Source organism: Paramisgurnus dabryanus, chromosome 7 (assembly GCF_030506205.2).
Source record: "Paramisgurnus dabryanus chromosome 7, PD_genome_1.1, whole genome shotgun sequence".
Classification (NCBI taxonomy): domain Eukaryota; kingdom Metazoa; phylum Chordata; class Actinopteri; order Cypriniformes; family Cobitidae; genus Paramisgurnus; species Paramisgurnus dabryanus.
The window spans coordinates 20,254,988-20,270,194 of NC_133343.1; the positions used below are offsets into that span (position 1 = coordinate 20,254,988).

Genomic DNA, 15,207 nt, shown 5'->3' on the forward strand with positions numbered 1-15,207 from the left:
GATGGGTTACTAATTTCGCAATAAAACTCCCGATAACTAAGAAAATGAGAACTAAGATCACTGTAGACGAGAGCGGCGGTGGTTGTTGCCAGATCGCATTCCAAAATATTCAATCTCTTCATTGTAACAGACCAGACGCATACACGCCCGCACAAAAGCCCATTGTCGGAAAACCGGTGGCCCCGTATCGTGTTTCCCTCAGTGACGTCAGTAGCTGCCTTTGGCCCAGGTGCTGTGCCACAGTTGAATAGCTTACATCTGCACTATATGAGTGCTTTCTGGGATTCATTGCCCACAAACAGACTCTCATTCAGAGCGACTTGAGACTCGAGCTCTGCCGCTGAGCTATTGAAGCAGCGGTGACCCCCCTTCCCATTCCCACTCTCTATTTTCACTGTGACAGACCTGTCAACAAACCACGGCAGGGGACCACATATCCGTGCTTCATGTGGCGTCTCCTAAAGGTCAACCTTCAGGATATCAATTGACAAACAATCTTAAAGGGACAGTTCAGCCAAAATGCTAAATCTGTCCTGGTTTACGTCGGTGCACCCTGTATTAAAAGTTTTGGAACACAAAGTTGGTTCCAATTCTTTATTCGCTCTTGTAAGTGCCTCAGTGTGTTTTTTAGGAAATACAGTAAATGGCTTTTTTGGAATGAAAGCAAAAAATTTCTTTTATTGGGTGAACTTATCCTCGGGGACTGGAAAAATTTAGTTGAAGATGCCTTATTCATAAACCCCCATGAATATTATTCATCACTGTTGGGGATTTCCTTAACAGTGTTGGGAAATAGATCATCTATGAAATCGAAATCTTTCAATGAGAGCCAAACTGTTATGAGTGGACAGTATTATTTCCATTTTCTCAAGAGCAAAGTCGGCCCTTAGCCCCACAAGGCTTATTCGGTTATGGCAGATAACGGAGTTCTCACTGGCACGTTGCTGAAAGAGCGTGATAATGGCCGGTAATAGCCCGTGGCATGTCAGTAAATGAAAGGAGATGAAATATGAGGGTTGGTTAATTCATTATAGTCATTATCCTCTTCATTCACGTTCCTCTGTCAAACACTAACCCGTGCACAAATCTGCCGCAGTCGTTTGAATGGGCTCATGCATGATGGGTAAAACAAATGCGATGGAGTCCCCATAAGACCGAAGATGAGGAAGCACTTGATACCCTTTCATTGAAAGCCCCGTATCCGATTCAATTCTCTCTTCTTTCTTTTAATAAAGATGCAAAACAGCAGATCAAAACATTGCTTGCATACAGCCAATTAGCTTGTTTTCTCACAAACACGTTTTCTCACATGATTCAGTCACATGTCACGCTTTCTCGTACAGTATTAAAATCCCACGATCGAAGACAAGGCACACGTGCAGTGAAGACGCAATGTGCTCGAGTCAGATGTTATCTTATTATCACTGTTATACTTGCTCTTTTAGATGCAGACAGGCGGAGAACAGTGAATCGCGTGAGGCATAAACAGAGCAGTCACACGTGACACAGCACACAGATGTTTAAGCCAGTGAAATTTAACCACTTTTAGAGAGACTGCGACTCATTTCCATACACGTGAAAAGACCAAACCTTATATACGTTCACGATAAATCTTTATTAAAGCATCCTTAAAACAATATATATGTATTTGATTGTAGTTTAATGATTTGTTTTGTTTAGAATGCAAACTTAAATTAAGAAAAATTTGATAATTGATCAAATTAAGTATGTGAGATATAATAATTACATTATAATACAACATAATTTTTTTGGCAAATAGCTTTTCAAAATAAAGGTTTCCGTGTATGTTTGTGTGATGATGGGATATGTGATTCTGCCTGTTTAAAGCACAGAAGCTGAATGAGTCACGGGTTCTCTTGGCTGGTTGCAACGTTCTGGGGGGTTCCACCATCAGTGTTGCTTTACAGCAGCATTTCATCCCCCTTTCGGTCGCCCCTCCCTCCCCTAATTCTGCTCTGCTTTCCACCCTCCCGTCCTTCTTTTCCAACTGCTGCATTGGGGATCTCTCTCCTCATGCAGAAACAAATGTGTGATGCCATCTCACGACATTCCACAAACAAAATGCGTCTTTTTATGTACAAATCTGAGTTTAGTCCCAATCAGATTTCTCATTTAGCTCGATTTCTCCAGTCTTAATCGGAAAAACAACACGTCCCGAATTCGCAATGCCGCAGTGTTACCCCATATGTTTTTTGCTTGCGTGTGTGACTGTGAATATTTATTGTATGTAATTACCTAGAAAGGTATTGGAGATGAACTCCGACACCTGGTTGCCAGATCTGCTCATCTCAGAGAGGTGCGTCAGCTCCCTGTTCAACATTCTCTTGAACTGAAAAAGACAGAGAGAAAGAATCATTAGTCCAAAATCCTAAAAATAAGAACCCACATTGTTGCTTTATTTCGGTTTCATTCTCTTTAACTCATCTTTAACATTTTTCTATGTATGCATGCATTTGCGTACAATACCGCAGTGTGTTATGGAGTATCCGTCATTTAAAATTTTTTTTCCAATAAATGAGAAATAATGTCATATTAACATTATAGTAACTCTTAAATATATTTTCTCTTAATGATGAAATTCTTATAAACCTCCAGAATAAAAAAAAAGTAGACACTTGTGAAAAGATTAAAATTTTGACACATTTTTACTATTTAATGTGATTATTTTGTTTACATACAAACTATTTACTACAAAGAATTTTGTAGTTTAAAAAAGACGCATTGTTGGCGATAAATAAATAAATAAACAAATGCTTATATAATTAAATAAGTCCAAAATGGCAGCCATATCCTGCGCCACATCTCAGATTTGTATTGCTTATCATCATAAAAGATATGAATCCCGAAAGTAACCGATACAACTGGATGCTTTTCATCCAAATCACTATTTAAACCAATAAAAACTGATTTCAAGGAGCCCAGAACAACTCTGATCTTCGCATTCCTGCACAAGAAGCCATACAGTAGGTGTTTCACCTCAACGTCTTTCTAGACCACCAGCAAACACTCGAACCCAAAGCACAAGCCATTAGCCGACATTAAAACCGCAGATTAGCCACCATACACACCTTAATGTAACCCCAGGATACAGAGAGAAGGTAATTGGCCTCAGGCATTTTGGATCGTATTTAATCTCCACAACAGCGCACTCCTATACCACGAAGGAAAAGAGCCAGAGAGAGGCAGATGAAAGGGATTCTTCTGGATGGAAAAACGAAAAACCCCTTCTTCTCTCCTCTCCTGTTCTGCTTGGTGTGGATTAGTTGCTGAGGAGCGGGCACAAGCTGTCGTGGCGACGGCTCTTGACCGAAACGCTCCGGCATAGACTCTCCATGGTGGCGGATGAGAGCGGGGGCCGAGAGAAGGTGCTAGCCAGGATGGGAACACCCGTCCTGGGTCGGAGGATCCAGAGAACGGACGGAGCTCGAACCGACACTCTGAAAATGCCAATGAATTATGGAGATGATGAAGCAGCGGAGCAGTGGGAGGATGCGATGCTGGAAAAAAACCCAGGGATGCTCATCTGGCTGGAGGGGGGTCTTCCTCTGCTGGATTAGTGCTGCTCCAGTGCTGCAGTACGTTCTCGCTTTCTCATCATCTTGCTCTCTCTCTCTCTTTTCATCTCCCCCCGTTCTCAAGTCTGTCAGCCCCAGCAACACACTTCGCACGGCACATATGATTTGACAGGGAGATGGGAAAGGAGGGGGGAGCCCCTGCCTTGTTATACAGGGTAAGCGCAGCAGAAAAGATGAGATATAAAGAACAACAGAAAGGGAGGTCTAAGGATACCCAAGGATTAAACCAAACTTTAAGCCTTTATATGTCCTAAAGCAAAAAAGGTGACTTGAGAGAAAATGTAGATAAGCTATACCCCATTCGGGTTTTTTAATACCGAGGATAGACTCAGGCGAGCCCGGTCGCCCTTCTTTATTGCATTCCCATAATGCACAAAGCTACCCTACATGGAGCTCCGTGCTATTTTTATCTCAGAGGCATCAGCTAGTGTACAGTGTGTATGGCGGGAGAGGAGATGGAGACTTGGATAATTGCCTCTCTTTGTCTTTTTCGGTGACATCAACACCCCCCGCGACTCTTTCTCGCTTTACACCATCTGCCCGAGCACCAATTACACCAACATCCCAACGCCATGGCAACAGCGTCACGTGACACGGCTGCCGCTGCGGATTCCCTCCCTCCCGATCCTCAAAAGATGGCCGCTCAGGCACCGTGAGGACACCACTGTGACTCAATAACATCTGCCAATTTAACCCCCCAATTCATCTGAATTGGGAGGAGGCAGTCAGACAGAATCAATGAGTTGTCCTTGCAGTAGCCAGGAAGGGCAGAGACCATTGACAGGGGAAAGCCCCAGTGCACACAAAAGATCTCACTGTCAATTATTTTTTTTCTGCTTAAAGCAGAATAAACAATGAATATGATGATACGCATTATTGCCTTGTGTCGGGTAACCCAACCCAAAAACAAAGCATCTGTGAACCAACAGACAGAAGATGCACAATGATTCACTTTTCATTCCCAGTGATATTACAGCTAACACGGTGCTTTCAACCCTCACTAAAGTTGGAGAAAACATTCCCGTCGAGAAGAAAGGAAAAGCTAAAAGGATTCATGAAACGAATCCGAACCATGCCCGCATGAGAAAACGAGTGTGGGAGGGAGACAGGAGCAGACAGAGGAAGAGATGGAGAACAAAAATAGCAAAGGAACTAAGAGGAAAACAGCAGAGAATCTCTGCATTATGCTGCAGTGGGGGAATCCTCTGCTGCGCGAGAGGCGTCTAGTCAGACCTGTAAACAACTCTGACATATCAAAGACACGCTGCCTTCTGCAGCTCACATTTCTTCTTATCTATATCAAAAAATCAATGGCAGAGTCTCCTTCTAAGCCCTGTGAGAAACTTGCCTGTAGGTGGGCTTTTGTGGACAGACTTTTGCAGGATGGTGAGGGAATTTCATTCTGAAGGATCTCCAGAGATCTCCTTGACATGCACTTACGAGCAAAACTATTTTGTTTAGGAAAATTGTTTTATGCCTAATTTGCATAACCACTTATTTACTGTGAAAATTTACTGTGCAAACATATTAATTTCTGTTATAAGAATTTTTTTATTTTAAAATAATATTTTTGTAATAGATGACTTACACTGAATATTGAAGGAAAAGCAGTCAATAAGAGCCCAGATTAAATGTGAACTCCTTTGAAATTCTTTAAAATTCATCCTAAAGTGCAACTTAAAGAAGCGAGTACGATTTTGCTTTTAGCCACCAACAAAATTCCCACAGTTACATTTGTGTTACACCATAGTTTGGACGAGATTATTATTATTCGGTAATTATCCCTCTCTGTCTAAAGAAATACTATATATATATAATTTTGTATTTCTTTAGACATGGGCAATTTGATGTTATTTGATGCTAAACTATTTTATTTCTTCCACTAGTGGGCAGTATAAACCTAAAACTGTTCAATGAGATAGACTTAGTCACCTCACACTGCTAACCGGCGGCATACAATCAATTTGCACTGCCTTGATGACCTTGTAAAGTGTTAATGTGTCTGACAGGACAAGCAAGTCAATCAAACAACAAAATTAATTTCACTTTCATATTCCAATATCCCTCAAGATCTTTAATCTTTCTTCGTAACCAACGTTATTTGTAAATGACATCATCTACAGTGATGGTTCAATTACTTTAATTGCAAAACATCAACATTTCTTCAAACTTCCTCCAATGGGGAAAATCCACACTGTGTCCGTGATGTCATTTGAGAAGCACATAATTGCAAAATTGGCAAATTCCTCTCCTTATAAAGACATTGACGTATGACAAAGCGATGATCTTTGGAAGAAGACTGTGACGCACATAAACATGAACAACAGGTTCTCTAGAATAATACAACGGTTACAGTAATAATGACATAACTTCTGAAGAAAAGACAGCTTGTTTGCCAACTACTATTGCCTGAGGACACATGCCCTGTGTTTCACTTCCTCAATATTGCCTAAGCCGTGCATGAATGTGTGTCTGCATATGTGTGTGCGTAACATTAAAGAACTATAAACTATCAAATTAAAACACAGCTGTGTAAGCCAGACTATTTAAAAGTTAACATTATTTCCTTTAATTTAGGTTTTATTTTTGGTGTAAAACAATTCCCAAAACAGTTGAGTTCAGATTAAATAATATTCAATTTGAAATGTTCATGCAAAATAGATGCAGTGCGGTTACATTTTGTATAAACTACTGTACAATCAAAAAATGATTGTAGAACTAGCAGCCTACATGAAACCTGTCGTGTAGTTTTAATAAACTAAATATCACTAAGCTTTCTTAAGATGCTCAAATTTGAGTTGACAGTTTTGATCCAATTTAAGCTGGGAACACACACAACATTTTTTGCACAGATTTTCAATGTCATTTGATTGTAATGACTGATCATGCTTAGTCTTTTCCATGCATAAAAATCATAACGCAAGAGTTTCTCTTTACATATGACATTTACATCTCCAGCAGATGCACTCTTGGTAGACCACGGCTTAAATGATCCCATCATATTATCCATATAATAAACAAAAAAAAGCGCTGTGCAAAACACTCATTCCCAGCATTCACAACTGTTCATATACTGTAACCAAAAATTTTAGTAAAGAATCTTAAAGTTCAGAAAGCGACTTTACCACCATGCTTGAATTCCTCGCACTTAACGTTTAAGAAAAGTGCAAAACATAGTTTAAAAAGCTCACCTTTCTCCAGCAGTTAACTTTTCCGATCTTTCTCTGTTCTTTCATCTCAATGCAGCAAGCTCCCATTTTAAGTTAGGTTCTGTATGTCCCAAAGACTTTCTTGAGTCTTATGTTTGTCGTTTGACAGACGCAACAGTGTTACTGACTCAATATGAGCTGTGAGCGCTGACTATCCTCCAGTGTGTCACCGCATACACACTCCCCTTACGGTAGGACCGCCTACTCTCACACACACTGGAACTCTAACCCCGTTGCGACATAGTTTACAGGGTAAACAGTCTGATCTGGAGTCCGATTAAGCACCCTGATGTGATCTTTTGAAGTCTTCAGAGTAAACATACGTAAACATATACAAATACTGCCACGCACGTTTCATTTAAGCTATGAAAGAGATGCCATATTTTTTTTCATCCAAGATTAAAGACACATATGATCATCATAATAGGCAAGCATTTATCTAAGCTTTATCTAAACAGGCACAGCAAGAGTCACACAATAGAAATCCTAGCATTCCCAAATGTACAATTCAGATATTTCACACAGGTTTAGGGTTTCATGGCCATAGACTTAAGTGGGCTATCGATTGTGTGGCTGTACAATCACTGCAAAAAACGTGTCTGTAATATTGTAATTAATAAAATAACATTCGGTTGTCTGAAACAGAATGCCTACACAATATTTGATACATAAAACATGCTGGAAGAAGAACCCTGAAGCTAATATAAATTTTACATACAAGCTCGCACACAGCTAAAATGTAAGTCAAACACAAGTCAAATCAGGTGGCCTAGACATCCAAAAGGGCAGTAAAAGGTCAGACGTCCTGGTACTCTCTGTACAACTTTTATAGATATCTTTATATGTTATGCTCTTAAACAAAATTCTTATACAAAAGCTATATGAGATATAAGAAGCTGTTAAGGCTTTATGTGCGTCACCTGTCCCAAGATGTGTTTCCTTATTTCTTAATATGCATGCGCTGCAAAAAAGATTTTTTTTGTTATGTATTCCAGTAAAAGTGTGCTTAAAACAAGTTAAACTAAAAGACTTGTTTTCAGACAATGTATAATATATCTCATATGAGATCTCTTTAGCATGAGACTAATGGAATAGAAACTTTTAAGTCTTTTCATATTTCTCTTGAGAAAAAGTGTTTCCGTTAAAGTTTCAAAGGATATCTAATGTCACAAACTGAGCTCAGATTTGCCAAGACGGCAATAAAAAGTTTCAAGTTTATACTTATAAATTTCTCATTTAATTGACCCAAATCCAGATAATTTTATCTATACTTCTGTATACATTTTTGCAGAACTCTTAATGCATTTTAACAAATTTCTCATTTGCTTCTATTTTAATTTTTTCCAATTTAAAGAGAAACATCTAAGACTAAGTTGAAACTTGAAACAACAAAAAAAAACAATCTTCTGAGAATTGAAAGAGGAACCTCTGAGCAATATTTTTTCTCTGGGTTCTAACTCCACTGGCCATTTTATTTTTTATTTACGCATAAAATCACTAAATTTTGTTACTAAATTTATTCTATAGCAACAATTATTTTGAAAAGTCTAAATTCCACACTGTAAAAAATATGCAGCATTTTTTTCCAAAATAAAAGTGATTTTTTTGCATAATATATGTGTGTGTCCAGTGTGTTACTATTATATATATTTATTACATTATATTTATTATGCATTTAAGACATCTAATAGCTATCCGAACACAGGCCAGACTAAAAAATAAATTAAAAACTAAAAATATAAATAAATAAATAAATAATATACATGAAAATGTTTATGAAAAACATACATGTATGTGTGTGCATTTATATATACCTAATAAGTACACACAGCACACACTTAATATATTATGCCAAAAATTACTTTTATTTTATACAGTATGCAATTAATCTTTGCCCAGCACTCATTTTTGTTACTTTACCATAACTTACTATTTTCTAACTTCATACAAGTGAGGTCAACTTTTCACAAGCCGAAACTTAAAATTGCAGGTTGAATTGACTTGCAAAACCAAATTGTTTTAACTTTATGCTGCATTTTCTTATAGTGCATGCAATTTTGCATCTCATATTTGATTAATTAGAATAAAAAATAAAAAAAATTAATTAAAATGTTAAGGTGTGACTTGTTTACCCTTAAGGCGATCCACTCCTGCACATAGATCTGTAAGCCTGATGTGTTTTTTTGCATTTCTCATTCATGTGTGTGTGTGTGTGTGTGTGTGTGTGTGTGTGTGTGTAAGAGTGAGTGTGTTTCATCCCCATTGTCTGCAGCAAAACTCCCCGTGCTGTAGTGTATGCCTGTTTGACGTCAACAGAAAAAGAAACAAACAGGCAGTGCGGCCTTGCCCTGCCATACAGCACTTGCACCTATTGTAGTCTGGTCCTGACTAGAGCTTAGGAAGGAGACAGGAAACTCGAGTCACAGCTGCAGGGCTCACACAAACACAGTGGAACTATGCAAGGTATCAGATCGGATGACAGTGATGTACAACACAACACACAATATGTTTAAATGACTAAACGGACGGTTTGGCAAACAACACAAGTTAACACATCTGTGTCACCAGCAAGCAATTTTGCATTTAAGACATCTAATAGCTGTCCGAACACAGCCCAGACTCAAAAATGAATTAACAACTAATAAATTAATTAAACCAAACACTTTCTAATCACTGTTGACTTTGCTTACATGATGGAATGCAACCAAATTCAAGTTGATTTAGGCTAGAAGTGGGTTACTCAAAGCTGCACTATTGTATATTGTAGTGCTGGGAAAAGATTAATCGCGATTAATCGCATACAAAATTAAAGTGCATTTTTGCCTGTGTGTGTACTGTGTGTAATTATTATGTATATTTAAATACACACACATACATATATACATTTCAGAATATTTTTATTTATATATCCATTTTTATTGTTAATATATAATGTGTATATATAAATATATATAAACATGTAAATGTTTCTTAAATACATAAATGAATGTGTGTGTATTTATATACACATAATAAAGTATTATGCCAGAAATCACTTTTATTTTGTATGTGATTAATCACGATTAATCTTTGCCCAGCACTAATTTATACCGTAAGTAAAACGAGAGTTTGACTAAATTTTACATGGCAGGTTATGTTTAACACAGAACAAAAAAACGAGACCTGAAAATAAAAACAAGGTACAAAAACAATTGCGTAATTGTTAATACAAAACACATCTGACCCACAAGCTGTCAATCAAATCAGTTTTTGAGCACACCGAAACGACATTTCCAAGCAAACAGGGGCGTGAAAATCATATGCTTGAAAGAAAAGGCGTGTTAAAACCTGTTCATTTATCAAGGCTGTACGAGGCTGCTGGGACATCTAGGCCCTAATACTTAAAATGCACTTAAAGAGAGCCTGGCAAATATATTTAATGCAAAACCAATGTGCATATAAATCTGGAATATATTTTGTATAGGCGAATGTAGTGCGTCAGATTTAAACTCAAGTATGCAGAAGCAAACTTAGCTGCTTGTGTGGATGCCTAGAAAATAGTAGCTTGAATTCTTAATGTTGGCACAGGGGACGCCTCTCAATAGCCCCATTCACAAAACAGCCAGAAACAGTCAGGAGGGCTATACACTGAAGATAAAAAGTGTGTGCCTACATTTTGGTGTAGTTTAACCTAACCTTGTTTTTCTTATGCAACCCCACAGCACTATCAGTAAAGTTCCTTTTATTTACACCAGATTGAAAATGTGTTTGTCTACTCGTGTTATACACGTCATATACAGTTATGATTAATAGACTTTACTAAGGCGCTTTTAAGGTAGCCCTTTGTTATTTATTCAAAACTGCTTTTAGATCAATTGTTTTACTATACAGAATTTTTAACATAAACAATTTTTTCGAGTACACCCTGTGCTACACACATCACGGTATGTGCGTTTCCACAACAAAGTTTCTACAACAGCTCCGAGAAGACCGTTCATGTTAGCGGGACATACGGGAGGAGGATCTTCTCACCTTGTTGGAGGCCATGTCGCTGACCGAGCGGTACGTCTGGATGGTTTCCAGCTGATCCAGACACCAGTCCAACTCCTCCATGGTCTCCACCGCCAGCTTCTGGTAGGACTCGTCTGGATAAAGACACACAGAAACAGGGGGACCATGAAAATCCTGCTGCACGGCCACTCGAGCACAGCCCGCCAGACAATCCTTCATCCTGGGCTCGCAGACACGCACGCACACACGCTCCCAGACCGAACCAGAGAGTGAGAGCGGGTTATGCTGAATGTTAGCTGTGAGTCTCTTAGGCTCTGTGTTTCCTCTCATTCGCCTGGTGTTTGTGGCTAGGTGATACTGCCTCTTTGGCTGTGTGCCCCTTCCTCTCACCCCCACACTCGCTCTCAGAGCACTGCTCTCTCTGCGTGCGCCTCTCTCACTCATGACTGTGAGCTGGCTGTCGTGGGCTTTTGGCTCAGCGCTTCCTCATTTTCCTGTTTTCTCCGTTTCTGTCTGAGACCCCGCATGACATATTTCTCTTTTGCCCCCTCCCTTTTTATGATTTTGTAACTGATGCACTTGTGAATGAATGCTCTTAGATGCACACACATGTGCATACTTCACTTCCTTGTTTTAGTACAGTACAGTAGTTTACTTGCAAAAATGCATGTTTGCATTAAGACAACACACATAATTAAATAACAATGACAAAGATTTGTTTCTTTAGCTCGGTAGGTGGGGCACTCCATTAGCAGCACAAAGGTCATGGGTTTGAATCCCAGGGAACATACATACTGAAAAAATATATAGCTTTAAAGGGCACCTATTTCATTGCTAAAAACAACCCTATTTTGTGTATTTGGTATAATACAATGTGTTTGCGTGGTTTATGGTTAAAAAACACATTATTTTCCGCAAACCGTACATTTTTGCTCTGATTTTGTACAAAACTCATCGATTTGAAAAGCGCTGTGTCCCTGATTGGCCAGCTACTCTGTACGTTGCGATTGGCCTGAATACCTCTGACGTCAGCTGGAAATGTGACGCTCCTTACCATGTTTGAAAGATTCGGTCACAATGCAATGCTGACAGGAGTTAACTTATAGGCTGTGAGTCCAAGCAGGAGAAATTATGATATTATCGGTCTTGTCTACGTCAACAGGCCCAGGAAGTAAACTGTTTTCTACAATCCGTGTGTTTGTTGTAATCCAAGAACAGAGATTTACGTTTGGAAACGATAACTCGCGTCATTGTTTACTTTGGGGTTTGTACCTTTTGCATATCGTTAACATACTAATACACACTTACACACCAACGGAAATTAAAAATCGTGAATCGAACAATAGGTGCCCTTTCATGCAATGTTAGTCAATTTGGATAATTTGGATTGATTATAAATGTACTATATTTACATATATTATTTGTATGTTAATACATGTGCTTAAACTCCATATACACTGTAAAAATTCCTTGTTGCACTTAAAGGGATACTTCACCGATTTAGCATTCAGCTTTGTATCTGTAGAAACCCGGCAGTATTACTGAATGACCATGTTTCCCTCCATCATTTCCCCCTGAGAGGAGAGATATCTGCATTTTGGTTCTGCAAAAAAGTCCTCCGATGATGTAATATGACGATTTTTGCATCATCGGAGGACTTTTTTGCAGAACCAAAATGCAGATATCTCTCCTCTCAGGGGGAAATGATGGAGGGAAACATGGTCATTCAGTAATACTGCCGGGTTTCTACAGATACAAAGCTGAATGCTAAATCGGTGAAGTATCCCTTTAAATGTTTAAGTATAAACAACTTGAATGAAAGTTATTTCAACTTTTTTGACTAGTTAGAAGTTTCTATAAATTATAAAAAATTAAGTCGAATTTGAGATGATATATGATCAAACCCTTTTACCAATTTTTTTAATTTTTTACTTATTTAAAAGAAGACAATGTACATTAAATCAATATTACCACAATGTAAATGTACCAGAGTTAGCTCAAAAGTGCTAATTTTCATCGGCAGTCCTCCAACATGCACTCTTAAAATGTTGAGTAAAAAATTGGGTAAAATATAGACAAAACCAACCGTTGAGTTTAAATGAGCCTAAGCTCGGTTGTTTCAATGCATGGTTGGGTCAAACTTAAAAAAGTAGAGTATGTCTACACTGTAAAAAAAAGGTTTGTTGGTTCAACTTAAAAAAGTTACCTTGTTGCCTTAAAATTTTGTTAAAAACTTAAAAATATTTAGTTAACTCAAAGTTGGGTATTTTTAAGTTGAATTAAGGCAACCAGGTAACTTGTTTAAATTGAACCAACAAGTTTTATTCTATTTTTTACAGTGTAGACATACAGTTAAACTGAACCAATAATTGGGTTTGTCCACATTTTACCTATTCATAAGTTAAAACAACCCAGTAAAGACATTTTGTTTATAATCTAGAGAGTATTAAGCATTGTACAATATAAGAGTTTACTCAATAACTCCATTTGTAACCTAAAATACTCAAATTAAGTTAACAACACAACACCACAGTGTAAGCCGACATTAAAAAATCCGCCCGCTGCATTCATACATAAGAACGTGAATGACGAACCATCAGGCGTTTTATTCCTTATGCTGTCTTGGCTTGAATTAATGTCATCAAATACGTAAACAGGGCTGCATCACTCTATGTGCGCCACAGAAATGCATAAGGCACAGGCTTGAGCCCTGTGTGTGGGACCGAATGAAGCAGAGATGTGTTTACAGTGGAGGGCAGTTTGGTGAATTGGTGCCCTGTGGTTTCGGGACACAGACGGTCTCTTGTGCGGCCCTGACTTTAATGTGGTGGGTCTCCTAGTTGCAGAACAACACACAGGCAGAACTTTAGCAGGACCCTGTCGAATGACGGCAATTCTCTCTAATCTCCACACGCTCAAAGCCACACACGTATTTGCTTTTTGAACACCGAGAGGTAAAAGCACTTTACTGTGGTCAGGTCATTTTTCTGTGTGGAATGGTACCTGTAAACTATGACGCTACAGGTCAACTACCGTATGTCGAAAATGGTGGAACGTGGTTGGGCAAGACACAATTTCACACTGTACCCCAATAAGAACATTTTACATTGTTTAAAGAAAATGGTCTAAAAATTACCAACATAATGGTAAAATGTTGTAAGTGTTCGTCAGGGTGTTGCTATGTGGTTGCCAAGGTGTTTTGAGTGCTTGCTAAGGTGTTAACAGTAGAAGCACAATACAATTTACAATAGTGGCCAAAAGTGATGCCTGCCTTAAGATAAATAATTGATGTCTTCATAATGTATTCAAACATATTATTAAAGATTTTGTTAAAAAGATTGGGTAGTTGTTTTGGAGCATAAATTGAGGCTAAACTTTGAAAAGAAATTCAGAATGTAAGGTGGCATGCAACAGATACAAGGCTTATTGAGTCAAGGCTAGGGTTGGGAATCATTTCAAATTTATCGATTCCAATTCCAAATTCGATTTCCGCTTATCTTTTCCGTTTCTTGGTTTCGATTCCAAAGAGGTGAAAAGCAACAACAGTCAAGCCTTAATAGATCAAAAAAATTTACTTTGTGCCATTACAGCTGAACACAATAAAGTAGGCTACATAAAAACGAGGAGGTTAGGAGGCTACAAGTCCGGAGAGTGCCATTTGGGACAGGGCCCAAGTTTTCAAGTGAGCGGTCCTGCGCACTGTGCGCAGATGGCTATAGGTCAGGTGAGTCAGGTCTTGGCAGATATCGCAAAATAATGTGACCATGCAGTCCGGAATCGATAAGTGGAATTGAAATTATTTTTTAAAGGATCCGATTCCTTTCTTATGGATCCGATTCCAGATTCATTGATTTATTTTAATATTTTATTAATATATTTATTATTAAGGGGCTTTTTTGTCAATTAAACTAAAAAAAAAAAAAATGTTTTTTCTTTTATTTTGGGCCATACTCCTAATATATGCTTTACTCAAACCTATGAGCACTACTTTAAACTTCGTGACAAATCCGTCAAATTTAACACATTTTAGATGTTCAACGACATTTTATTCATGAGTATGCAAACTTGAAATGGTTGGAAAGAAGGGCCATGATTCACTGCAACCATATTCAGTTAAAAACATCAATGCAACCATTAAACTCAAGTGAACTCAAGTTCTGGTTAGTGTGTTGAATTTTTACGGCCTGTGAATGAATCATTTTCACACATTTTGGTCATGGGCACTTCTTGATAATCATCTTAAATTATTTTTTTTATTTGTATCGTCATATCCTACTGTCATTTCGGTTAATACCCACAATTATTCACATAGATGAACACACTAAAAAGCCTGTGCTCTTATATTTTTACGATTAAAGGCAAGCCGTGGTTGAAATGACCAGTAGGGTCTGACCACACGTGCATAATAAGGG

At 38.2% G+C, this 15,207-nt stretch overlaps 1 protein-coding gene across 5 annotated transcripts in view; it reads right to left on the reverse strand.

Annotated features, from left to right (window-relative positions):
- Positions 1-15,207, reverse strand: part of pde4ba (phosphodiesterase 4B, cAMP-specific a) — a 192,145-nt gene that overhangs the window by 5,536 nt on the left and 171,402 nt on the right. For 4 of the 5 annotated variants that reach the window (XM_065264857.2, XM_065264859.2, XM_065264860.2 and 1 more), the window contains 2 exons: positions 10,817-10,929; positions 2,257-2,350 (listed from right to left, as the gene is read on the reverse strand). In XM_065264857.2, the coding sequence (XP_065120929.1) occupies positions 2,257-2,350; positions 10,817-10,929 (207 nt within the window). Of the gene's footprint in view, positions 1-2,256; positions 2,351-3,089; positions 3,694-10,816; positions 10,930-15,207 lie in introns of those variants that run through there. The other variant, XM_065264862.2, reaches the window with a different exon arrangement.